Source organism: Nesoenas mayeri, assembly GCF_963082525.1.
Source record: "Nesoenas mayeri genome assembly, chromosome: 8".
Classification (NCBI taxonomy): domain Eukaryota; kingdom Metazoa; phylum Chordata; class Aves; order Columbiformes; family Columbidae; genus Nesoenas; species Nesoenas mayeri.
The window spans coordinates 28,709,013-28,733,767 of NC_137554.1; the positions used below are offsets into that span (position 1 = coordinate 28,709,013).

The window sequence follows — 24,755 nt, forward strand, 5'->3', positions numbered from 1 at the left end:
CCAGTTAAAATACGCTACTTCAAAATAAAAACATTTTAAATTAACGCGAGAAGAAAAATGTATTCCCTTCCCAAATAAAAAGTTTACTCTTAGTCAAGTATTTTAGTATTTCCTTCTGTAAATTTATGCTTTAAACTTTTGGGAGTGGGCAAATTAATCCTCCAAATTTATCCTCCAGTCAAATCAGCAGGCACGAATAGAAAATTCACTCAAGTCACCTTACTTCACTGGCATTGGACTTCGTTTTTGTCAAGATGTCAAGAGGGTGCTCTCTAAAGTTAAACACATTCTATCAAGACCTCATGCACACTTTGTACTCTTTAAACAGAATGACAGAACAGTGAAAAAACACACAATAATATGTCACACTTCAGTCTAGTGGACAGTATCTGACATGATTGCTTATTTTCATCTACTGACCAGTATATGATCCACTCGGTCTCGTTTCTTCCGCCCAAATTTTATCATCTTCTGCCAGTCTGTTTTGTGATTAGGCTCCTTCCTGAGGCTGAACAACTTCAGTACTTCAGCTGCAATGAAGCTCTACGGAACAGCAAAGGTGAAATCACATTTCAGCTAAGAAATGCAATGTATACACAAAGTACCTACCCTGAAAGTCACATTATAGAATGCATAACAGCTTTCTGTTTAGCTAAGAGACACATGAGATATGCAAGAAAGTTACAGTGGACGTCTCAGAGGCAGCATTACACCAGCAGAACAATTATTAAATACAGAAATGGGGGAAAAAATGACACCCACTGCTGTAACAGTCTCGAGAACAGAAACTTTCAGTCAAACAGTACAGCAAACAGGAGATTATGTAAATTCATTCTATGGGAGAATATGAACAAAAAGCAGGGTGGGAGTTTGGTGTCCTTGTCCTGTGACCCTGCTCTTCACCATCACATGCTTTTCAAAGTCTTCTTAATTAACAGAGCAATCTAGATACTCTTTCTGTCTTTTCCAAACAGTTAACATGCTGTATCTTTAGCAGGTTAATCAAAATACAGTCAAAATCCTCCAATTTCAGAAGAAACAGTACATGTGGAAGTCTTCATTTGTGTCCTGATGAGCTGTATGGAAGGTTCTTTCATTGAACACTTTCAGGGAGACCATTTTTCTTCCAAATGTCCTGCAAATTTAACCTGGGTCCAGTCAGACTCTAGCTTTTTGGGGTTCTACCCTTTCTTGAGCACTACCACCAATTAACAGAATACTTCCCTCTGGCTTGCCAAATTCAACAACACCCTCAACCAGTCAAATTTTAGGTCTCTCCGGGCAACCCCCACTGTCCTTGGTGAGTCTGGCACAGGTGTGTCCGAGTAAAAAAAATCCAGCTTATGCCATTTGGCCCAACTCTACTGTTGGATCCACGTCAACATACCCACACACAGTTCCACTGAAATCTGCTAAAGCAGCAGTCTGTCAGCATCCCAATTTTATAAGACCAAGGTCACCCTGGCAGTTCTGCATGGAAGACTAACATTTAAAAGCAACTAGTACCAGCCAAAAGGACAGGGAGAAAAATCTGTTGAGTAAAAAAAGACCACTTTGACAAACTCTCTTTCACATTTGTCTGATTTCTCAACTCATCTCTTGATGGATACACCTGTGAAGATCTTTTAACACTTAGGCAAGTGCCAGTACAGTACTTTTCACCTCACATTTCCTGCATAGCAAAGATTTCTTCCTACCTTGACTTCATCCAGATTATTTGGATCTTTTACTCGGCGAAAGTAAGCAGACGTGATCCTACATGGTTTCATCCAAACCGGCTGATTTAGATTAGGATCCTCAGCAAAGACTGCCCCGAAGATCTCTCTTGTTAAATCAAATACCACCTTAACAAAGAAAGAAGTAAAAGTTAAGGCCGCTGTTGCTCATGGTAAATATTCAAAGCACAAGAACAAAATGCCTGAAGACCGTACCTTTTCATAAATCTGCTTGTTTATTGTGTCTGTGTCCTGCTCTTTGAGGTTACTGCTAAGATCTGTGTGATGGCTGAAACTTTGAAGATCATGCCCCAGCTGTCTCAGTTTCCAGAGCTGCTCAGCTGCTGCATGCACCATGCTTTCCACCTCCACCGCGGTGTGAGGGACGGCCAGAGGCTCCTCGCACGGCTTTGCTGGCGCTTTCTGCGGTTCTACCTTGGGCAGCACAGCTGGTTCCTCCGCTTGCTTCTGCTGGACCTTGCTGGAACTCAGGCCATAGTCTTCATCAAACCAGTCTTGATCATCTCCCAGCACACTCAGGAACTCCCGATTGAGCTCCAGCTCTGCTAGTCTCTTGGCAAGCTCTTCCTGACCGCTGGCACCAAACACTGGGCTCTCCTGTGAATAAGGAGCCACAGAGTAAACATAAAAGTGGTGTCACACTGTTGTTTAACTCAGTTCACATTTTTAAGCACTCAACTGATGTAATTGGCAATATATGCACAAATACTCAGAAAAATAATAAATAGCCCACAGTAACATTAGAAATGGTTTGACTGAAGTACCTGGGGTTTCTACCACTCCTGATGAATGCTTTCAGAGGGTTCCTACAGAGCTTAAAAGACTCTGTGTCCTGCCCACTGTCCGTCCTAATGTTTAACTGTTTACGAAGGGCTGAGTGGTTTAAAAACTGATAATGTGACACACCAACTTTTCACTTACCAGCAGTTTCAGACCTAAAGCAACAGCCTAAAAGCTTTTAGTAGGTGATGGCTGTTTTAGTGACTGAGCATTGCTCACACTGGCAAAATGGGCTGAAACTTTCTGTGAGGATAATATATTGAGCTCAATGGCAAAGCAGACAGGTTTACTGGGATCCTCAGCAGAAAGGCCAAGTCCTCTAACTGTATCATTAATGGTTGTTCTGAGGAAGCATGAACTGCCACCACTCACAGTTCAGTGGGTTTAGTTCAGTCTAACACCTTAATGACCTCCACAGCAACTAATTATGTTTGAGGATGATTATTTAACATCAAGAACAGACAAAGGTAAGTTTACAGTCTATCATATTTTGCCATTTTTAAATACAAATTGACCGTGTAAGTATAATGCAACCTAAATTAAGTATTTTTCACTTGCATGTGCAAAACATGTTTTCCAACCTGTAGGGCTACCAAAATGAACCATGAACTTGGATACACAAGAACACACATGAAAGATAGATACATACAGGAAATCTCCGCATCACCAAAGAGAATTTGGGAGAAAACAAACTAGTGCAACACCACATTCCTCAGATTCAACCCATCAGTTAAAGGAACAATCGATTCTTAAAAAAAATCAGTGCAAAATGTCTGTTACTCACTGGTCTGGGACACATGTCTGGAGAGGAAAGTTCTTCTCTTTCATCTTCCAAATCGGAACTTAGGAAAAAGTTATTCAGTCCGTCGGGAATCTCCTTTTCTACCTGCTGGGATGAGGTTCCAGACTCCTCCTTCACATCACAGAGCTCCTGGTTGCTGAGCTGGATTTTCTCATTCCTTTCCTTCTTTATTTGCTGTAACTGATTGACTGTGTCTTTCAAAAAATCTCTAAGTAGACTGTCTGTCAGCAAACTGACTTTTTCCAGTTGGTGTTTTGACTTTTCTTCCTCTCTAAGTGGTAGTCTAAGCTGGGCTTCTAACTGGTTCTTTTCCTTTGTCAGCAAATCCAGAAGTGGAGTTGCAGGCTTCTCCACAACTCCAGGAGAGAGATCATCTAACTTCTCAGCACATTCCTCCCCCAGTGTCTTCTGCCTCTCCAGTTTTTCAGAAAGGAAATCTGAGATGTCATCCAACTGAACAGCAGAAATCTCATCCACGACACTAGAAGTGAGAGGAGCAAGACTGGCCTCCTCTTTTACAGCACGCTTCAGATAATCCACCACTGACTGTTCTTGGGCAAGTGACTTAGCAGCTACAGAAATCTCCTTTATGTTCTTTGCTTTACAAGATGACTCCTCAGACCTTTCCTCAGCTGAGTCTTCTGAAACAGCTGTATCTGCAGGAGCTTTAGGCTGGAAATAGTTCTCTGTTGCATCTCTGCTCTGGCTTTCATCCTCTTTGCCAGGTTTGGAACTTCTGTCTTGCTGCTCAGCTTTATGTTGCTTCTCCAGTCTATCACTGAAGAATGAGTCTTCATCTTTGTTTGTGTCTAAATAGCTATCGATACTTTCTGTAATGTGAGAGATTTTTTGAGGAGGAGCAAAAATACCATGCTTTTCTTTGCAATCAAAATATTTAATACCATCGTAAGTTCCATTATTGTTCCCTTCAGGTTCATCCAACTCCACGCCAGCCCAAAACCCTTTGGCAAACCTAGTCAGACCTTTGAATCTCAGTGTTCCAGGTTGGACTTTACTCACAAGTACTCTATCACCAATGTTGAAATTTGGCAAACTATCCGTTTCTTCTGCGATCGAGACAGAGGCCCACAACGGCGACTCGGTAGGAGCCTGTTCTTGCTCCACATCCCTGCGTTCAGTATTTTTTATAAGTTCTGTTGGGGATTTAAGTTCTAATAACTCCTCTGACTGCAAGCTGCCAGAGAGAGAGAGGGACCTGTCACTGAGGCATTCACTGATGTCGCAATCGCTGCTGAGGCTGGGGGATCTACTTCTGCTGGCCTGCATGTTCTCTGACTGCTCTGCCAGTGACTGAGCATCCTCATCAGGAGAGGGTTCAAAGTCGTCTTCGTAACATTCCTCAGGAAGCGTTTCTTCAACTGATGCTTGTTTCCTGGAAGAGGATCCTTCAAAGTCTTCAAGGTATGATGGCTCCTTTTGACTAAGGAGTTTTTCTGAAAGCAGATAACCTTTTTCCTCTGCTGATCTGCTCAGTTTGCGAGAAGACTCGTCTACACTTGGGCCAGTTACAGCATCTTTATCTGTCAGTTTCTGCTCTAAGATTTCATCTGTACTGTGAAGACTTTCTGAAGCCAAACCAAAGAGTTCCTTCTGAGAGTGTTCCTTTTCAGAAGGAAGGACTTTCTTTGGAAGGATATCCAGTGAGCTCTCCTGTTCTTTATCTAATGTCAACAAGACATCAGAACTCTCCAAAGGCTTAACATGAGAACCTTCAGCCTCATACTCCTCTGACTTTATGGATTCCTCTATCTCAGATTCATGACTGAGGGTATCCTCATCATTGGATGCTTTTACGACATTGTTTGTTGACTCATGGGATATCCTGCTGATGTCTTTCACATCTTTGAGAAGAGGTGATGAGGGTACATTATCTACGAAATCACCAGATCCTACTCTGGAACTTCTTGGTGACATTAAAACTGAGGAAGACGCTCTAGAAGGTTCTTCTGCATGAACATCTGTCACAGCCACCTTCTTGCTGTGCACAAATGCAGATCTCTCAGCTCCTGATGACACAGCATCTTGAAGGAAAATAAGAAGTGAATTACAGCAGATCATACAGCCTGCCTTTTTTTATTGAAAACTGCAGAATAGGCAACAAAATTAATGTCAAGGTTTCTATGCTAAAAGAAGACAAACTGGTGCCTTGGAAACATATATTTCTAGCTGTCCTGTGAACATGAACAAGGTTCTTTCCATTCCAGGATTCCAACACTTTCTTTCCAATTCTTTTCCTTGTACCGGTATCTCATAATGCCATACATACTGAGCCCAAAAAAAGGGCTCAGTGCTTTTGTTTGCAAGCCGCAAATCAGACCAAGATTAGAATGGCAGATAATAATTAGATAATGATCAAGAGCAAAACATCAAGAAATATCTCAAAAAAAAATCCCCTGTTCTTAAATTCTTCATTATTTTTGGTTTTCTTACTTTCCTCAAGTGATAAAGGAATAGAGAACAAAAGAAAGGAAAAAGGTTGTCACCTAATTATGGCTTCACACAAACCTCAGGAAGAATAAAACTAAATACTGAATACATAGGAAACAGCAAAAGCAGAAACCTATTAAATTAAAAAAAAATATAGCTTGATGGTTGTGGTTTTATGAAGTCTGCATGCTCTCTTAATCTTGCTCTTTCTTCTTGTATCAAGAATGAAAAGATTAAAGAAGTTTAGGACAGTCAGTGTTCAAGATCTTCACGTCTACTACAGATTGTTCCAGTTACATACCTGCGTGCTCTGAAATAGATTCCAAAGATGCTCTGGATCGCTCTGACTCAGACAGTGATTTCCAGTTTTTAGCTGTCTCAGGCCTAAATTTGAAAAATCAAATTGCATGAATCATGGTTACACTAGAGTGTGGGGTTTTTTTCTTTTAAAACAGATAAAAATGGAAATACAAGCATCTATAATTATAATTACACTGATGGTAACATCAACAGTTTGCTTTGTCAACATACTGTGACCTTAGAAAACAGGAATGGGGACAGAGGATTTGGTGAGGCCTGGAATTTCTTTTTTTTCAAGACTAATCTAACTTTAGCCTTTTTTGGAGCCAAAAAAAATAAATGAAAAGCTTTTTTTTTTTAACCTGAATACACTAAAATTGCACCATCTGCTGGAGACAATGAAACACTTAAAAATACACTAGGAAGTGCAGAAGTTGAACTCTCTGCCTTCTAAAACCTAAGATGTAAACCAGATTTAAATTGCAGAGAGGAACAGTTTGCCTCACACATTGTGGCAGGCATGAGTGACCAAAAGGTGAAAAAATTCCTTCAGGTCTGTAATCCACATAACCGTTTGCCTCAATTCTTGCACAGTTGAAAATTATTGTTCAGAAAGAATTAGAAAATAGGACCTGCATGCCTGGACAAGACAAAAGGGAGATGCATATGATTACAGGGACAGTACATCTTATGTATTTTGGGTCTGATGAGACCAGCAAATAGGTCAACAGAATACTGCCCCTGTCCAGTGCTTTGAAGAGCAGTCACCAGCTTTCCACTCTGCTAAAAGAGCAGCTTCACCAGTTTCCAAATAATCTCAAAAAGAAATCCCAGTTACCTATGGAGCGGTGGTGCCTTGATCTTCGGTTTTTCAGCAGCAGCTGAGGATGGAGTTTTAATCTGAGGTTTGGCTGTTGGTGATGTCTCCAGATCTTGGCTCAGTTCTTCTTCCGTCTTCTTGATAAACTCATCATACGACTGCACGTGGGAAACAGGCTGTTAGTCTACTAAACCATGACAAAACCTATTACATGAATAAAAAATACACTTGGTTTCTCTGCAAAGCAATCTATTTAACTTCCTAAGGCTCTACAGCTGTGAATGCCAGAAATTTTAATACTTTACTTTCTAAAACAAGTGACATGAGCATCACTCTTTAATCCAAGCTAAGATTCTAATGTGTATAAACATACATAAGCCCCCTGAATGCTGCTAGTAACCCATTAAAGATATAAATTTTAAAAGGCAATGGCATTTTTGCCTCAAAGCTCTGTTCATTATTGAAAACAGTTAAACAGCCAGAGCACAGTCACAGTTCTATCACAAAAACGTGTCTTTCACAGCTGTTGATACAATATTCTGCCAACAACATCCATACTATAATGATTTATCCAAGGCTAGCAATATTTTACTGCACTGTGTTCCTAACCTCCAGCTGTTTGATCAAACTGGCTTCCTGGGCCTTCAGTCTCTCCTTTTGTCTCTTTTTCTGTTCCTTTTTCAGTTGGTAAACCACAGACTTCCTTTTCCGTAGTTCATCCTTCAGGGCCCTGATCCGTCCTTCAATGTCACTTTGATCAGATGTGGTTTCTGAAAAAGTTTAGTTTTAGTCTCTGTAAGCTTGCGCCTCACAAAACAGTTCTATGTAAAGCACTGAACAGTCATTTAGTAAATACAAAACATGGTCTAAGCAAAGTATCTATTTAATCCAACATGTTAATCTTAACATAATAAGACTCTTAAAGTGGGATTTCAGATTCATAACACTACTATATACTACTACATATGAAAAAGTGTTGCATCTTATTTAATTTAGAAGAGAGGCTCTGATACATAACTCGTTACCAAACTTGTTCACGTCAAACACCATGTTTATGCTGCTACCTCGTTAGCTGCTTATCATGTCAGCTGTTGGAGAAATTAATTGGTTTTGACATGTTTAAAAATATGACAACTCAAAGATGCATACCAACAATATATCTGGAATATTTGTTTACAATCATAATACATGGTTTCAAGTTACAGGGTACATTTCATTGATGAGAATTTCACTTGGATTTAGACTCCAAAAAAAAGTTTAGGTTTCTGGCCCATTTAGATTTCCTGCCACCTTGACTAAATCAATCTATGGAATGGAGAACTGACTGGCCAACAGCTGGGAGGAAAGTCACTTTGAACAATGCAGAGACCTTCACAGTTGTCAGGCCTCAGGATGACAATTTATTCAGGGTGAATGGGGGTACTGTTGAGCTTAGACATGTGCTGGGCTACTCCATAATAGCTTATACAAAGATACTTGGTATATCTTTGCTCCAAGTTCAATTTTACAAATCCTCCTATAATGCCATTATTGACTGTAACTGTTTTCCACCTGAACATTTTTTTTCTTAATCATTATCCTTAGTAATTTTAATAAGATCTCCTCAATTTCTCTCTATGCATCCTCAGAACTCCCTGCAACCCGGTCTTCAGTCCTTCTGAGGATATTCTGCCCTCTTTTCCCTTGGGACACTGTAATAATCTCTGTGTCTCTCAGACTTCATATTGAGTCTACCTCAGTTTCTCATTACTTATTCTTTTCTGCTCGCTCGATTATGTCCACTTGTTTCTTGTTTTAAATGTATGCCAACATAGTGCAAAACAAGATCCTTGTCCCAGATTGGTGCTACCACAATTAAGTATCAAAAACTCTTCAAAATATTTATCTGACATAGTCTTGCTGGAGCTTCTCCCTGGGGTTGATGTTCCCCTTCCTCTTCTACAGCAGGAGCTGCAGCTCCTACAAGAAGGATCTTGGCCAGTTTTCTTTTCTAATGCTTAATATTCCCTATAACGCTTTCTGGACCAAAAGGCTTGGATGCTCATAAACACCAGTTGCTTTAGTGAACATTCTCGAGAGTAAGTCCCTAGTATTATTTGGCCAGCTAGTAGGAACAGCTGCACATTTTGCTAATCAATCGCATTTCTCAAGACGACAAACCACCATTAATGAAAGATTTCATCATCAGCAACAGCCAGTAAATACAATCAAGGTACTGCATTCTTCTTCCATTAACAACTGCTGTTAACCATTTAGAGAATCAAAATTAAAAAAAAAAGGACAACGACAGCACTAAAAGAATGGAATCTCACTTGCTAATCAGTACTTTATGATGCCATTATAATTAACGACTCCTCCCAAATAGTAAGTGACCACTACGTAATTATGGCTTTTCTTGATCAACTCATAAGGGAAAGATCTGCACATGCTTTCATCTTTGATGACCTTGTCTACGTATGACATAGCGATGACTTCATTACCACTCAGCAGCTTGGAAGATCTGTCTCTTGACAATGGAATGATTTATTGTGAAACCAGCACCATCCTGACTGGCCTCCCACCTCTCATAAAACTTATTTTCATGACCACGGCTGCCTGATCTACTTTTCATAATGGCTTTCTTATGTGGTTGCTCAGTCAGAACTTGAAAATAACTTTATCAAGTTGCTGAATGCTTCACCGTGTTGCAAACTTCTCTCTAGACAGAATCCAAATACAAATTACTCAGTGCAAATATGTAGGTGTTACATATTCATTTCTCTACCCAGCAGGAGAACAGCTGCCTCAAAATTACTGTGTTTCTATTGGACTTGCTTACATATTAACCAAAAAAACCCCAATGTAACAGATTATTAAGCTCTCTGCATCAAGTGCCATGAAGACTAAATATGTACACGTGCCAGCAAATTATCCATCTATCACCAACAACAACCAGTACATACAATAGAACCACCAAGTTCTTTTTCCACTAAAGACTCATTGATCGTTTAGGGTATTAAGAACAAACAAACAAAACGCACACACAAACAAGCAGGAAAATGCTAGCACATATTTTAAATGGCACTGTGGAATACGAGACATTTTAGAGACAGACAAAACAGACTTCACAGCTTAACGGAGCTGATGCTGGTGACCCACTGCATGGTGGCTCAGGAAGCCCTGCAATCCACATGACTAACAGGCTGCAAGAGCACAGCAGGGAAAGGACCTCTCAGGACCCGTTCACTTTTCATATTCTCTCATTCAGCATTTACTGGTGGCCAGCTTGGATACTGGATACAAAATTATAAAAAGTCCATATAGTAGATCTTGTGTTTTATCACTCAAAATGCAATCTTAGTATCTATTTTACTGCACACAGTTCCAACCCTCCTCCAAAAATAAGAACTTATGTCCTGAATCATGTGTTTATTCTGCACGCGCCAGCATAGGGCTCGCTCGTCCTGCCCTGATACCAGAGCTGTCCTGCTCTCGGAGCCAGGATGTGTTCAGAAGGATGATCATGTTTGTGTGCTGCTGAACCATATTCTGCTTTCTTACAACAGGAGGGGTGGGTGGAGCAGTGCCACCTCTTAAAAGCACAGCTAACCTTAGTATTTCTAAATGCTAGGACCACCGTAACTATTGGCTCTTATCTTCTGCATAGCTGTTTGCAGGAAGCTGTTTCTTTCTAAAAGAAGAGATAATACAGAGAATATACAGACCTTCTTACATTGAACACTTCAGTTTAATAAAGTCTGAAACTACATCATGGGAAAATACTCCCACAAAACCCTTGGCAATTTCCAGGCATTTCTGTCTGCCTCCTCACATCTATGTCTGCATTTTGAATTTACTTGTTAAAAGCAAAAGCTTTGAAAAAAGCAATTTAAACCCAAGCAGATATTACACTTACCTGACTGTGTCACAGATAAAGATTCATCAGACCAGTTGTAAGATGTCTGATGAGACTTCACAGGTGAACGAAGCTGTCCTCCAGTTCGGTGGCTGCCTTTGCTGGAATCTTGCTTTGATACAGATATGCTGCTTTTGGGAGGAGACTTTGGGAGAAGAAAAGGTCAAATAAGTAATTCCTTGTAAAGCTCAGTTTAAAAGTAGGAGATCATTGTCATCAGGAACTGGTTACATGGAAAGAAGAGCACAACTAGAGAACTCATAAGCAGTGGTCCCTATCCAGCTATCTTAAGAAGAATTTCATCTTAGTCTGCCAGACGATAAAACAAAAATACCAAGAGCAGTAACAACTGACTGTTTACTTCGAGTTTCGATTTCGGCAAACCTGCTCAGACTACACTATGTAACCAACAGTATTCACCTAAGTGAACTGACATGGTTCTGACTCATAGGTGTTCAATACAGTTTATGTAATCTTATTTGGTAACAAACACAGCCATACCAACACATACTAAATATATCTGGGACACCAAAACAAGCATTTCATGTCAGGGGTGCAAGGTGCAATTCTAAACCAGTAAAACAACAGAGCACTATTTCTCTGTAGCTAGGCAAAAGATTTTTAAAAGCAAATATTCTTCCAAAATGCTCTCACTGTTGCAACATTTCACAGACCACGAACACAACCTCTAGCATGTATTAGACATTTTACCTCACTACCTTCTCAGCAAACTTTCCAATAAAGTATTTGTAACAAGCCTAGATGAGCAGCTCTTTTACCCCACAGACACTGTGTTTTCTGTCTCACTGAGCACAGGGCAAAGTTATCAGGATGAAACTCATAAAAATTACCAACCAAGTAGAAATAACAGTTGGAACAGAACAATAAGCAGAATTAGCTTGGAAGCAGACATAATCTGAAACCAAAAGGATTGTGCATGACGTTACAGCTCTGCTTCTTCATCCTGTAGCTATACTTTGGGATACATTACTTGCAAGTAAAGCAACGCGGAAAAACAGAGCATAGTTTCCATGGCCTCAAAGAATTTATACAATGGTAACGAGCCAGCCTACAGCTAATTCACACTGGTAAACTGGGTCAGTGTTCCACCACTTCATACTGCATACCTACGTGAATACGCAAAACATTTTGCAAGATTACCCACAAGTTTAAAAATACCTAAACTCTGTACTAAAGGAATATTTCCTCAAGACTTCAATGAACATATCTGATCGCAATGTTTATTCACAGTAATGTAAAATGGTGTTGCAAACACAGAGAACAGTTTATAATCTCTGCTTGGACAACTGGGATGGCTATATTTACTACTTGTCTGGTAGCCTTTCACAAGCGTAAGAATATATACAGAATAAAAATCTCACTCACAAGTTTGCCAGGGTGGGTAGAGGACTTGAAGTCTTCAGAATAAACCATTTCTTCATTAATTGTACGCTGATCTGGGCTTTCTGGACATTCATGGCCCACAGTCTCTGACGGTACCGACTCAGCAGGCAGACTGCCAAGATCTTCTTGGATAGAGCTTTCACTGTTCAGATGAGAGCAAGAAGGCACTGGAGACTCTCCTTCACTAGCTGTTTCTGAGATTGAATAATGAGAGAAAAAAAGACAAAGCGCCTAAGAACTTGCACTGACTTCTATGCCTTCAGAAATACTGCTGCCTGCACATAAAGGAGCAACTGCTACAAATACATGTCAAATTGGTAAGTGCTGTTGCACTCACCTAGTACATTTACCAGAGAATTGTGATTTAATACTGTCAAACATTTTTAGTGATTGTTGAATGTCTAAAATAAAGAGGTTTTCAGTATATTCTAACATTTTCCAGACAACACGCTCCAGAAAGATTATTAGGGAAACCTGTTCTTCCAGTTGACCATACCCCAGCAAGAGTCACCATTAGCCTGAAGAAGTCACAGAGGAGCATATAATCTGCAAGCCCGATCTCAAATTTAGAATTGATTGCTTCCTTTACAGTAGCTGCAGAAAACATTTTAATGTTATGATTTCATCATGAGTCTCTCCACTGGCAACAAGTAAAATAATAAGTTGGCTTTTCAGTATTCCTGTTTACTAAATTCCGCAGGAGTCACAGCATTACTGAAGCAGCCATGGAGAACTGCTCAACATTTGAGCAAAGGCTGGGGAGAGGCACTCCTGAAGCAAAGCCACACTCCAATGCTTACTGGTGGATACAATCTATAGAAAACAAGGAAATTTTCTTATCTGTAGATGAGAGTTCAGCATTCATGCTGAATTTTGTTCATTAGAACTTACTGACTCATACACATATCATCTTTAGAATGTCCTACAATGCGTAAATGCAGTAACAAGCGTAACAAGCGTAATAGTGTCTAATTCTGAATTCCCTTTGCACGTTCAAAGGACATTCTTGCCTGCTTACAGCTAAGTGGGGAAAAAAAGGAAAACTGATTATTTCTAGAACAATCCACGAAGTTTCATTATTTTCTTCCACTGCAATCCAGTTCTCTGTGCTTCACGCTGAAAGTATGGTCAACCTAAGACAGCATAGCAAAGCTGTCGCTCCCAAAACCTGTGAACTTATTTTTCTTCCTAATAGCATCTCTTATACTAATTACATCCTGGCCCACGAGCACAGTTGCAGATTTCAAACAGTTATACTGCATTAATAACAGAGGGAAGAAAAAAACGCTTTCAATTTTTTGAAAACAGACAAGGGGAAAATGGTCCCTGCTAAGAGCCACCTTAACAAACAGTGGTAAGGCCAACAGCATAGACACTCAGACAGCACTACAGTGGGTTTAACGGACTAAATGGTCTTAATGGAGTAAGTCTGGAGGATGATCAGCAAAGATCATGCCATATTTCTGTTTTGAAAGACTTCCCCCCACTTCCTATTACCTTTGGGCTCTGTTCTCTGATCCCCCACGTCCTTCTTGGCTATTTTGGTTTTGAGCAGCTCTTTGTCCCAGGCAGCCAGAGCCTGCTTTTCTATCCGCCGCACTTCTGCTTCCTCTGCATCCAGGCGGCGCTTCCACTCCAACAACTCTTCAGCATGTTGTCGACGCTGCATCAGCTTCTGCTCTCGCTTAGTTAGGAACCTGACAGACAGAGCAACAGACAATGGGAAAACAGCCAACCACACCAAAAGGTCCCGATACCCAGGTGTTCTATTGCCACAATTCCCAGGATTTTAGATGTTCACATTGTTTTCTGGGATAATATCCACACTAAGTACTATCTCCTAGACTATTCTGATGTGCTGCTGAAAAAAAAATTGCAAGTAGACACGAGTTTTTTTCTTTGCAGTGAGTAAAGTCTATAACATACTGTAAAAACCCTGCTTACATGTTAAAGATCTTCAAAATCATTCAAGTGCTATTAACTATTCACTAAAACAAACAGGATAAGTTTCCAATTTCAGGACATGAAAAGTACCTGTGGTATTAAACTGGAACCCTCAAGAAAGCAGTGACTGAAAAATGAACGTTTCTTTTTGCTAATCCAAATGACAGAAAAATTGTAGCTCCAGTTGCCCCACAGTTCCTTCCTAATACATAATTATAAGAGAAGGTGATTCTTTATTGATAACTCTCCCGAATTACTGGAGCTTTTATCCTTCTTCCTTTAAGTATCATCTCTACAGATTGGCACACTTGGACTGTTAATTGTGAGCTGACAGCATCAAGAAAATAAAGATGCAGGACTGTTTTCTCCCAGATACTAACACATCTGGTTGCTGCTTAAGAAAGTATAAAAGTAAAGCTCATGCTTAAACTTAGCAGATATTTTCTTTCTGACAAAGATTTCTTAGGTGATCCACAAAACCTCAGAAATGGGGAAATTCTTACAGACCTTCATAGGTATGAATAGATCTGTCTCCATATACTAGTTCTCTCTGCCAGCTCTTGAACACAGTATCTCTGGTCTTATTTCTAAATATTGAAGTAACTAAGACCCAAGCATTTAACCCTTACTACAGTAAATGGAAGCAAGTTCAGCATCAGTTGCACACACTTCCTCTGACATGCCAAGTCTAGAGAAGAGTGTACATCGATCCATTCATCTCCTACACTGAAATTTTTAAGATGTCACAGAATCACTCTGCAGAAAATACATCATTTTCCAGCAAGTTCATCATTGGTATGGAAGGTGTGGTGCCTAGAAAGACTTGTGATATTTTGCTTTGCAAATGCCTTTATAATCTGTAATTTTCAAGCCATTCCGAACACTTAACATCCATTTTTTTTAAGCTGCAAAGCAGATAATGATTTCAATTTGTGCTTTTTAATCTCTCAGGTTTCTAAAACTTATTTACAGAGACTGGAATGATCAGCTGGCTAATCTGCAGGTCTCACCTGCTGAAGTGCATTACTTGTTTGCTCACTTAGTGTTCATTCTGTTCCCTGGAAAAGTGAGCTGGCAGTTGATCAGAAAGGTTAAGATTCAGATAAGTCCTTCTCTAAGACAGATTCAGATAAGGTGGACAAGTTATGGTGAGAAGATAAAAGTTTCAGAAGCCTGTAAGACATGCCCACAAACTTCTTCCCTATGGTCAAAACAAAAGCAGGTGAAAAACAGAAGGACCTCAGAGTCTCTGGAACATCTGCCACCTTCAAGCTGACAGATTCCATGATTTTGTGCATTACTTTATCACTTCCTATAGACAAACATCAAATATCATCTACTCTTGGGCAAAAGTGACAGATGAATGTCATTAGGAAACTGGACTATCAACAGTAATTGCATTACAAACAAGACATGGACAGTCACACTTAGGTCGTGTCTTTTGCCAGCACTATGAGATTTATCAACTCTTACGTTCAGATATGCATCAGTTCCCATTAGTCTGGCAGATCATGTATTTGGAACTTGTTATGGAGGTCATTATTACAATGATCTCAATGCAAAAGGCGACTTTTTCTTCTTCCTTCACCTGCTGTTTGATTTCATCAGAATGTCTGGATCTTCAGAGTTTACTGGATCTTGAGGGAGGCAAAATGCAGGAGAAAGACTGTACTAAATAATTCAAAAAAGCAGGACTCCTCGAGAGCAGATGTCAAATGAATTAACCCAGAAGACCACAAACAGGAGGAGAATTAAGTAAGTGACCATGAAACTAATCGCCGTACCAAGACTACTTAATACGAAAGATAACTCAAAAGAAGTGATGAAAGAGGAAGAGGGTTCTAACATTCTGCCTCTAGGGAGAGGAGGATTAAAGCAGCATGGCTAAAGATGCAGACCCTTTTATAACCCTGGGGTTTAAAAGGTCAGAGCCACAAGGTAGCACACATGCTGCCTTCATTTTTACTACAGTCTAAAGGGTTCCAGTTGCAACACCAAGGGTACAGATTTATCCTCAAAAGCAGGGGCAACTTCACAGAAAATAAAAATGCAAAACCACATCTAGCACCTATGAAGCTGGAAATATGGGAAAGGAAAGAGGAAACAGCAGCACTCAGATTCCGCTAGAGTGATTTCAAATTTTAGCTATTTCTCCGGTGCTAAACACCATGCACTTTATCCATCCATCCCAAATATTAACCCGGGAGCGTCAACCTGGTGCTCTAACCTGTACTCATACATCAAGGTATACTGATTTTAAGCCCAAAATAAGACAGTTTCAGCAGCTATTCTGAAGTAGTGACCAGACAGCGGGAACAAAGTGAACCGGCTGTCTGCCACTCAGCACACAGTGGGAATAAGAGATTAGAATCACAGAATGGTTTGAGTTGGAAGGGACCTTAAAGATCATCTAGTCCAACCCCCCTGCCATGGGCAGGGACACCTTCCACTGGACCAGGTTGCTCAAAACCCCATCCAGCTTGGCCTCAAACGCTTCCAGGGATGGGGCATCTACAGCTTCTCTAGGCCTAGTGTTCTAGTGCCTCACCACCCCCATTGTAAACAATTTCCTCCTTATATTTAATCTAGATCTACCCTCTCTTAGTCTAAAAATGTTACCCCTATCCTATTAGTACAGGCCCTGGTAAAATGTCTCTCTCCATTTTTTTTATAAGCCCACTTTATATATCAAAAAGCTGCTATAAGGCCTCCCTGTTATCTTCTCCAGGCAGAACAGCCTCACTCTTTCAGCTTTCCTTCACAGCAGAGCTGTTCCAGCCCTTTGTGGTCCTTCTCTGGACCCACTCCAACAGGTCCATGTCCTTCTTGTACTGGGGACCCCAGAGCTGGATGCAGCACTGCAGGTGGGGTCTCACCAGAGCAGACGGGCAGAATCACCTCCCTCAATCTGCTGGCCACGCTTCTTTTGATGCAGCCCAGGGTACAGTTGGCTTCCCACGCTGCGACATTGCCAGCCCATGTATGATTTTTGGTCCAACGGCATTGTGAAGTCCTTCTCTGCAGGGCTGCTCTCAATCCATTCATCTCTCAGTCTATATGGATACCTGGGGTTGCCCTGACCCAGGTGCAGGACCTTGCACTTGGCCTTGTTGACCTTCAAGAGGTTCACACTGGCCCAACTCCTCCAGCCTGTCCAGGTCCCTCTGTATGACCTCCCTTCCCTCTAGCAAATCAACTGCACCTCTCAGCTTGGTGTCATCCGCAAACTTGCTGAGGGTGCACCCCATCCCACTATGTCATTAAAAAAGATCCGGAAATGGTGAGGAAACTGTCAAAAAAGTTCACTGATGAAGAACCTCTTGACTTTCTAGGACTGAACAGAGCATGCTCTATCAAAGAGTCCATCACTTGAGAAAGATACAGTTACCTGACCAATTGGTTGTAGATATACAGCTGGAATTTGGGGTGGAGGTTGGGAAAACAGACACTGAGAGAAGCCCAGTGGTGAGACGTAAAGACAGAGAAGAAGTAGTGAACAGGAGAGCAGTGTCTACAAAATAAGGAGGAAGAGTTTAAAACTAAGAGAGCAAAAAAGGCAGAAAGAACGAGAAAAGGATAGCATCTAGCAAAGAACTTTAAAATTATTTGCATTTAACATTGTATAGTTATTACCCAACATATGAAGTAGAAAAACTATACACTGTTATGCAGAAGAATTATGCATTAGAATTATAACATTCCACTTTCTGTTAATTAAAGGCAAGCTGCTTTCACACTGCTATATTTTTCTTTAAATTTTGAAAGGCATTTTACTACTTTGATGCAGACTTCCACATGCACCAGTTAACAATTCTCAACCCGATCTTTTTGCAACTCCTGTTATTCTAACCATCAATACAGTATATTATTAGCATTACATAGCATGCTGGGTTTGCAACATGTACAACTCTCTTAGTCTGAAACTTTGAACACATTTTCATTCACCTGGAGAACCCTCAGTAAAAGTACTTCTCCAAAGGTAAGCACCAGTGAAAGGGCAAAAAAAATGAGATTGAATAATGTATTTTTAAAACATGAGCAATTCCAGGAGAAGTCTGAGATATACCTGTAATTCAAGTTCTAGCTGCTACTTTGGTTTGGGTGGGTTTTTTTGCAATAAAGTGCAGACTTGGTCTCAGAATACTCATATTGTCTCTTTGATTTGAAGTATTAACTGCAGAAAGATAATGCCTATTGTTAAAAAAATCTAGATAAAACTTACAGCTGTGTGCTTGAAATGGTATTTCCTAATGAATTACCATTTTAAGCTAATTCCTAAGGAATTATCATATTTATAGAGAAATACCATGCTCCCTATAGCTCTATCAACTACAATGCAAGCTAAGAAGTACACTAAGGAAAAGCAAAAGAAAGAGAGCATTTAATCAGTTTTTCTATTGCACAGATTATCATTAAAGTTGCATATGCAAGGAAAGCAAGGGGAAAGTGGTTAATTCTCTTTGACAGAGCATGCTCCTGTTCACATGCAGCCTACGCAGACTCATCAATTAAAAATAAAACAGAAGTACTCTTTCATTCTCCTTTTAGCAGAAGAGAAATATTAAAGCTGCCTCGTAAGTCAGGAAGCCAAAGGATTTCCACCTTGCTCTGGAATACAGCAAATCCAGCACAGCTTTCCCAGCTCCTTCCTCTCGCTCCTTTTGTACTTATCATTCAGCTTCTTTCCTTTTGCCATTTCACAACCTGATTGATTCCCTTCCGACAGCAGCTTCCTTTCATTTCACTCCTAACCAAACATCTTACTCTATTATGTTAATAATATTCTTATGTGTTTTACAGATAAGGACATTAAAAAAAAAGACACCAAGTCAGCACTGGTTTTCAATCATTAAGCAATGCTACCACTATCAATATGTCTGCAAAAGGTGTGTGAAAGCTGTACAGCTAGGGAGATCGAGTTCTAGAGAATCATTTCTGTTTACACAAAATCCTCCTTCCTTTGAACATATATAGCAATCCAAGACAAATCCATAAAAACAAAAATACACAGCCACATGCATTATTTTGCATAATTTCCACTCATTTCTCCTAAAAGCAATTGTTTCAGCTCAAATCCTGCTCTCCATCTTTTGAAAAATATTTTCCAGTTGAGCCATTTTTTGGACTGACAATTAATATATCTTTACGTGTAGAACATACTATCACAACTGTCCCTTGTAATACTAAGAACAATTAATTATTAAGGTGTAATTCTTTCTGCAATCATAAGCGTTGCTTAAAAATGAAGGCATTTTGAAAAAATAGGATTTCAAAACCAAAACCACTACTTGGTAAAAAAGCATAGGAAGTCTTGAATATAAAAGTGTACTTATCATTCCTTTTAGTATTACTAAAATCTCAAAATTCGTAAGCTTTAACTTCCAACCTCAAAACATGCTTCGAGAAAGAGTTTGCTGTTTGTAACAATGGGGTGGTTTTCACGTGACTTGGAATGCCAAGAGTGTAGTTTTGGTAATATGACACTTCAGAAATAATTTGTGATTTTGGCTTTTCAGTTTACTGGATCCTACCAGAAGAGTCTGAATAAAATAGTAATCAATTCAGGCTAGAACATAAAGACCATGTAGCTAGAACATGGTTTTGTTTTTTTCCTACTTACACCAAATCCTCACTTACTCCTACTGTCTTTTATCTTCACCACATACAAATACATGCGAGTGTGGGAAATGGGCTTCCCAAATGACTGCAAGAAAATTGGGTGCTAAGGAGTCCCGGCCAGCTTGCCAATACAAACGGCAGTGCTTGATTTTTGATGTTTTATCCAGCTGTGTTAGGAGCCTCAAGAGAAAAAATATTATCAAGATCACCTATATAGACTAAACTATAGCAACCTACTTTGGCTTTAATTTAAAAAAATTGTTTAGGCAAAGACTACCCCTTGCAATGACTGGCAGAGGCCAGGCTTGTAATGGATCAGTCTCAAATAAGAATTTCAGGCTTCAAACTAACAAGTACATGCTTGTAAAGCATTTGGGATATTTAGTACAGACAAAGTAATTCCTATACTGAAAAGATACAGAAATGATTTTTGATTCAAAAGAATTTAACAGGGGAAATCAACAGATTCAGGCTCAGTTTGCAGAGCCAGGAACTGCATGTATACTTCATTTCCTCTGAAGACTAACAATGGCTTTCCACATTTTTCCAACCTGTGGACCACACAGGAGAAAAAGAAAGGTCTCCTTATAATAACTACCTGTCTGCTCAGTCACACATACAACATCTCCATTAATTAAGAATATACTTAAGAATTCATCCTAGCTGATTTTAATGCAATTAGAATTGAAATTCAGCAGCTGGATAACAAGGTAGAAATTATATGCCCAAAAAGTTCAATGACTTTCTGTGAGCCAGAATTCAAACTCAGCTACTTCTGCTTCAATGTAAGAGGAAAAAATGGTACTGTAATTCCAGAGTCTTACTCCTTGTATTTTTTCCCTACAAAATACAGGCACCACTTGGACCATTTGCCTTCAGGTCTCTCATTGCACGAGGAGCTCTGACAAGATGTACCATCAAGCTGGAGCCCATTCATATTCCTTGTATGTACAAACATCAAGATATCTTAAATTGATGTGCCTTTACTGACTCTATCAAGTACAAGAAACATAAAACCCAATCTCCTACAATAAAACCTTGGCTGCACCATCTCGTTGTTTGAATCTCAGTATTCGTGCAAGAACTGTAGCCTTTAAAATATTATATTTGAAGATTAATATAGTTCCATTAATGCTTCTACTCAGCTACTTTTCAGGCAACTCAGATCCAAGTGCATGTGATATCAGCACTTCTAATTTTTCTGACAACCATTGTTAGTGCAGATACTGGCTAAACCTATTTGTTCTACTAAAATAGTAAATTTTTGTGTAACGAAAAAGAAAATTAGTTACTTTTCATCCATTCTGCTGCGCATTTTTTTAAGTTTCTGCATAATGCTACTAGTCTCACTGCTGGAGATTGAGATTGGGGAAGGGCTGCGTGTTTCTGCATCAGTTGGAAGCGGGCTAGAGCCATTGCTCTGCTTGATGTCATCTTCACTGTGCAGTTCCTGCAATAAAGTGTTTAAAAAAAAATCAACATTGAAAGTACAAAAAGTTACTCTACCATGTTTTAAAAAATTGTATTAATTTAGCTTACTCCTCCCCAGAATAAAACAAATACTACTACAGCTAAGTCTGTCTACCTGCAGATTTAATTTCATTTTCCAATTTCATTTTTGACACAAAGTTTTTTTAGTACACCCTTTTTCTCCATAATTTAATTCTCCCCTAACTGTACCTAGAACAAAAAAACACATTAGAGTTCAGTTACCCAAACACAAACCCAATCCTTTCTACACTATTATTAAACTTGTGTCTCCTCAGAATTTTGTAAGGAGGCAGACAATTACAAAACTCCATCTTGCTATCTTGTAAAGCAGATGCAAGAAATTTAGTGTAATGTCACTAAAACACAAGGCAGCAAGTTTGGGTTTACTGCTTATGTTTAGCATTTTGTGATCTGATAAATAATCAAAGTCAGAGGCTGAGAGATCTATTTGTAACTTCTCCAAATGCATTTCCTTAAACAATGTTTTAAAGAAAGTAAACATAAAATTGCTGAGATAAAGAGGATAAGGCTGAGGCAAACAAAACCTTCAAGTAATAGATCCAATCTAGTGGCTTTCCATTCCTATAAGCACTGAAGTCAAATCCCAGCAGCACTCCAGCTTCTGAACTGAACACTTACCAGCTTGTTTTCTCCTGCAGACTTCAGTTTTTCCTGTAGTTTCATTGTAGTCTGACGGATTCGCTCGATTTCCACCTGCTGTTTAAGGATCAGCTGTCTCTCCTTCCGAGCAGCCTTGTTAGCCTCTTGAAGACGTTTAATTTCTGCCTTTTGGGTATAAAAGATGAGACATAAGAACTGTGACAGACAGCTCTCAAGAACACACTTTAAAGCTGCCACGTTGTTCATAGTACGGGTTTAAAATGACCTAAATTGCATGATGAAGTCACTAGCTTGGACTTCAGCAGCAAAGAACAGACGATCAATTAATGCATCTACATCTCAACCAGTGAGATCACTGATACAGAAGGACTCTTTTAAACAATCTGTTAAATACTATTGAAATGCAAATAAAACTTCTTGGTAAGAAATACTGCTAGCTTCCTATCCAAAAGTCTAGTATGGGGATTTTTACAGTGTCTGAAACACTTAGTTTTTCAACAGAATTTTCCTGGAGGGCACCAGTTACCTTTTCCTGCTGTAATCTCAGCAGCAGACCACGCTGCCTCTTTCGAATAGGAGGCATCTTATCATCCTCTCCCTTGTCTCGCAAGTGCCTGCAAATAGAGTGGAAGAAAGGATTAAGTAAGAAAGAACTGCAAAACAAGAAGCCTCTCTACAATTTCAAAAACGTTTTTTAAAAGTTTGCTTTTCCTAACCCACAGAAGAATATATGCCTGTACTTAATCACTGGCATGCTTTATAGTGGAATATTCTGCAGTGTTTATGCAAAGGCACGCACAGTTAAAACACCAGTGCAGTGATACAAGATTTCACATGAATGAGCAGAAGCTCTGCAGAGGTCGCATGCTCACCATTTGAGAAACACTAAAGAAGAGACACTTGGGTCATCACCTCACAGTTCCTTGTCAAACCCAAAATGAAAAGCAGCTGAGAAAAAATGCCTGGTGAACAGCGGTACTCTCACACAGAGAGTGACCATGGACAAGTATTATTGATTAAGTCTGGCCACCTCTGTTCAGTAGTGTCACTAAATACCTCAAGTGGCATTCCAAGAGAAAATATATGTTAGGTTAGAAACAAATCACTAAGGGCATGTATCCAGATTCACAAAATTTGGCTTGAGTCAACTAAAATGACCTTACATAGACATGAAGCAAATAAAGTTTTAATTGTCTGACAGTCTTACACATTTTGGAATTAAGAGTAAGGGTTGGGAACTACCTCCTCTGACTGACAAACATCTGATGCTCTACTGTTTCAATGAAATTCTCCTCTATCAAACTGCATTCAATGCAAGCATCAAAGCACACCTACAAACAGGGTTCTGTTCTTTCCAAGTGACAATAACATTTGTATGGATTACTGATATCAGAAGATGAGTTCAACCACTGAAAATAAGGGAAGGGTAGGATGGAAGCAAAATCTTCCAAAAAAATCTCAAGTAGAAATACAAGAAAATGGTCAGACAGCAACAGTATATACTCAGAGCTTTTTAGAGCTTACTTTTTCTGGTGTTCCAGCCACGCTAATTCAGCCTTGGTTTTCTCTTTCAGAGCCTTCTCCCGGAGCCGAAGAAGTGAGGACTGATGAGCTGCTCGCATTTCCTCTTCTTTCATGTACTGTCTTACCATCTCCATGGTAAATTTAGAGAAACTATCTTGCCCCCCTGAGAATGGCATGCTTAGCTCCTGGAAGGCAAGACAAATTGGGCTTGATTTGGTAATATGGAAATCCCAAGGCTTTTTTCAATTATGAAGTGTCCCTGTGTATACACAGATACACATAAAAACAGATGTAAGAAGGGGAGCTGTTTTTTCTCTGAGCTTTGTGCAGACCAGCTTTTTCTGCCCTAGGCTGTGTGACAGTTTTGGGACATCCCCTCTAGGACCAGAAGGATGAAGCATCCTCTTGTATTTTCTAGCTCTGTGTAGGCATAGTAGGAAGACTTATTCCACTGGGTTTTTGTAACCTGCGTCAAAAAATCACTCCTCCTCTCCAAAGCCACCAGAGAATAGGTAGAGACCTGGACGGACTGTTCCATAAGTCAAGTCATCACACTTGCTCAAGTGACATACAGTACGACTCACACAACTCTGTGTTTTGAGACGCTCAAAGAACTACAGGGGGAAAAAGAACTCTCAAGTTTGCAAACACAACTAACAATGGTTCACTGTAAGCTCATCAGCTTTGGTTCAGTTAATTTATCTTAACTGTGGCTGTTCCACCTACCTTGATAGATGACAGAGCTGTTTTTTCTGGGGAGACTTCCTCATCAGAATCATCACGATTAACCCGTTTCTTCTCCAAATTATTTCTGCGATGGCTCTCAGAGGGCAGCAAAGACCGAAAAGATTTTTCCTCAATCTCATCTTCTGTCATGGACTCATCGAATTTCAGGGAATACTCTGTTGCAACAGAAGCAGAATCTGAGGGAGAAACCAGGGAAGTGTGTTTACAGTCAAGTATGTACCAGGAATGCAGTTTTATTCTGTCTCATCTCAGGAAAGTTGGGGGTCAGGAAAGACAAGGAGATAACTACTCTAATGCAGACAATAGGTGTTTAAAAAAGAGTGACGTTGAGTTGAAGGACATAATGAAATACTGTTATTTAGCTTCAAAAGACCTAACAGACTTTGCACACAACTACAAACACACTCCTGGGGCTGCTGAAATGTTTGGTGTTCAGCGTGCATATTCAGCAAGTGAACATCTGGCTCCAGCTAGCACAGCAAAAAGTAGAGTGGCCCACAGACTCCATCGCTCTGATGCGCAGAGTGTCAAAGGTTCCCATCTCACTGTGCCATCCTTCATCACCTTTGAAGAAGCCACAAATGTGCCTGGGGCTCAGCTTTCTTCACACATATTCCCTCATTT

At 39.8% G+C, this 24,755-nt stretch overlaps 1 protein-coding gene across 7 annotated transcripts in view; it reads right to left on the reverse strand.

Moving 5' to 3' along the window:
• The window catches only part of CEP350 (centrosomal protein 350), a 73,653-nt gene that overhangs the window by 10,265 nt on the left and 38,633 nt on the right, over positions 1 to 24,755 (reverse strand). For 6 of the 7 annotated variants that reach the window (XM_080348460.1, XM_080348459.1, XM_080348457.1 and 3 more), the window contains 15 exons: positions 24,111 to 24,307; positions 23,385 to 23,569; positions 22,387 to 22,474; positions 21,879 to 22,025; positions 21,041 to 21,198; positions 13,683 to 13,882; positions 12,168 to 12,379; positions 10,782 to 10,926; positions 7,496 to 7,656; positions 6,905 to 7,044; positions 6,068 to 6,150; positions 3,301 to 5,360; positions 1,932 to 2,333; positions 1,698 to 1,844; positions 421 to 543 (listed from right to left, as the gene is read on the reverse strand). In XM_080348460.1, the coding sequence (XP_080204586.1) occupies positions 421 to 543; positions 1,698 to 1,844; positions 1,932 to 2,333; positions 3,301 to 5,360; positions 6,068 to 6,150; positions 6,905 to 7,044; positions 7,496 to 7,656; positions 10,782 to 10,926; positions 12,168 to 12,379; positions 13,683 to 13,882; positions 21,041 to 21,198; positions 21,879 to 22,025; positions 22,387 to 22,474; positions 23,385 to 23,569; positions 24,111 to 24,307 (4,448 nt within the window). The remainder of the gene's footprint in view (positions 1 to 420; positions 544 to 1,697; positions 1,845 to 1,931; positions 2,334 to 3,300; positions 5,361 to 6,067; positions 6,151 to 6,904; positions 7,045 to 7,495; positions 7,657 to 10,781; positions 10,927 to 12,167; positions 12,380 to 13,682; positions 13,883 to 21,040; positions 21,199 to 21,878; positions 22,026 to 22,386; positions 22,475 to 23,384; positions 23,570 to 24,110; positions 24,308 to 24,755) is intronic. The other variant, XM_080348461.1, reaches the window with a different exon arrangement.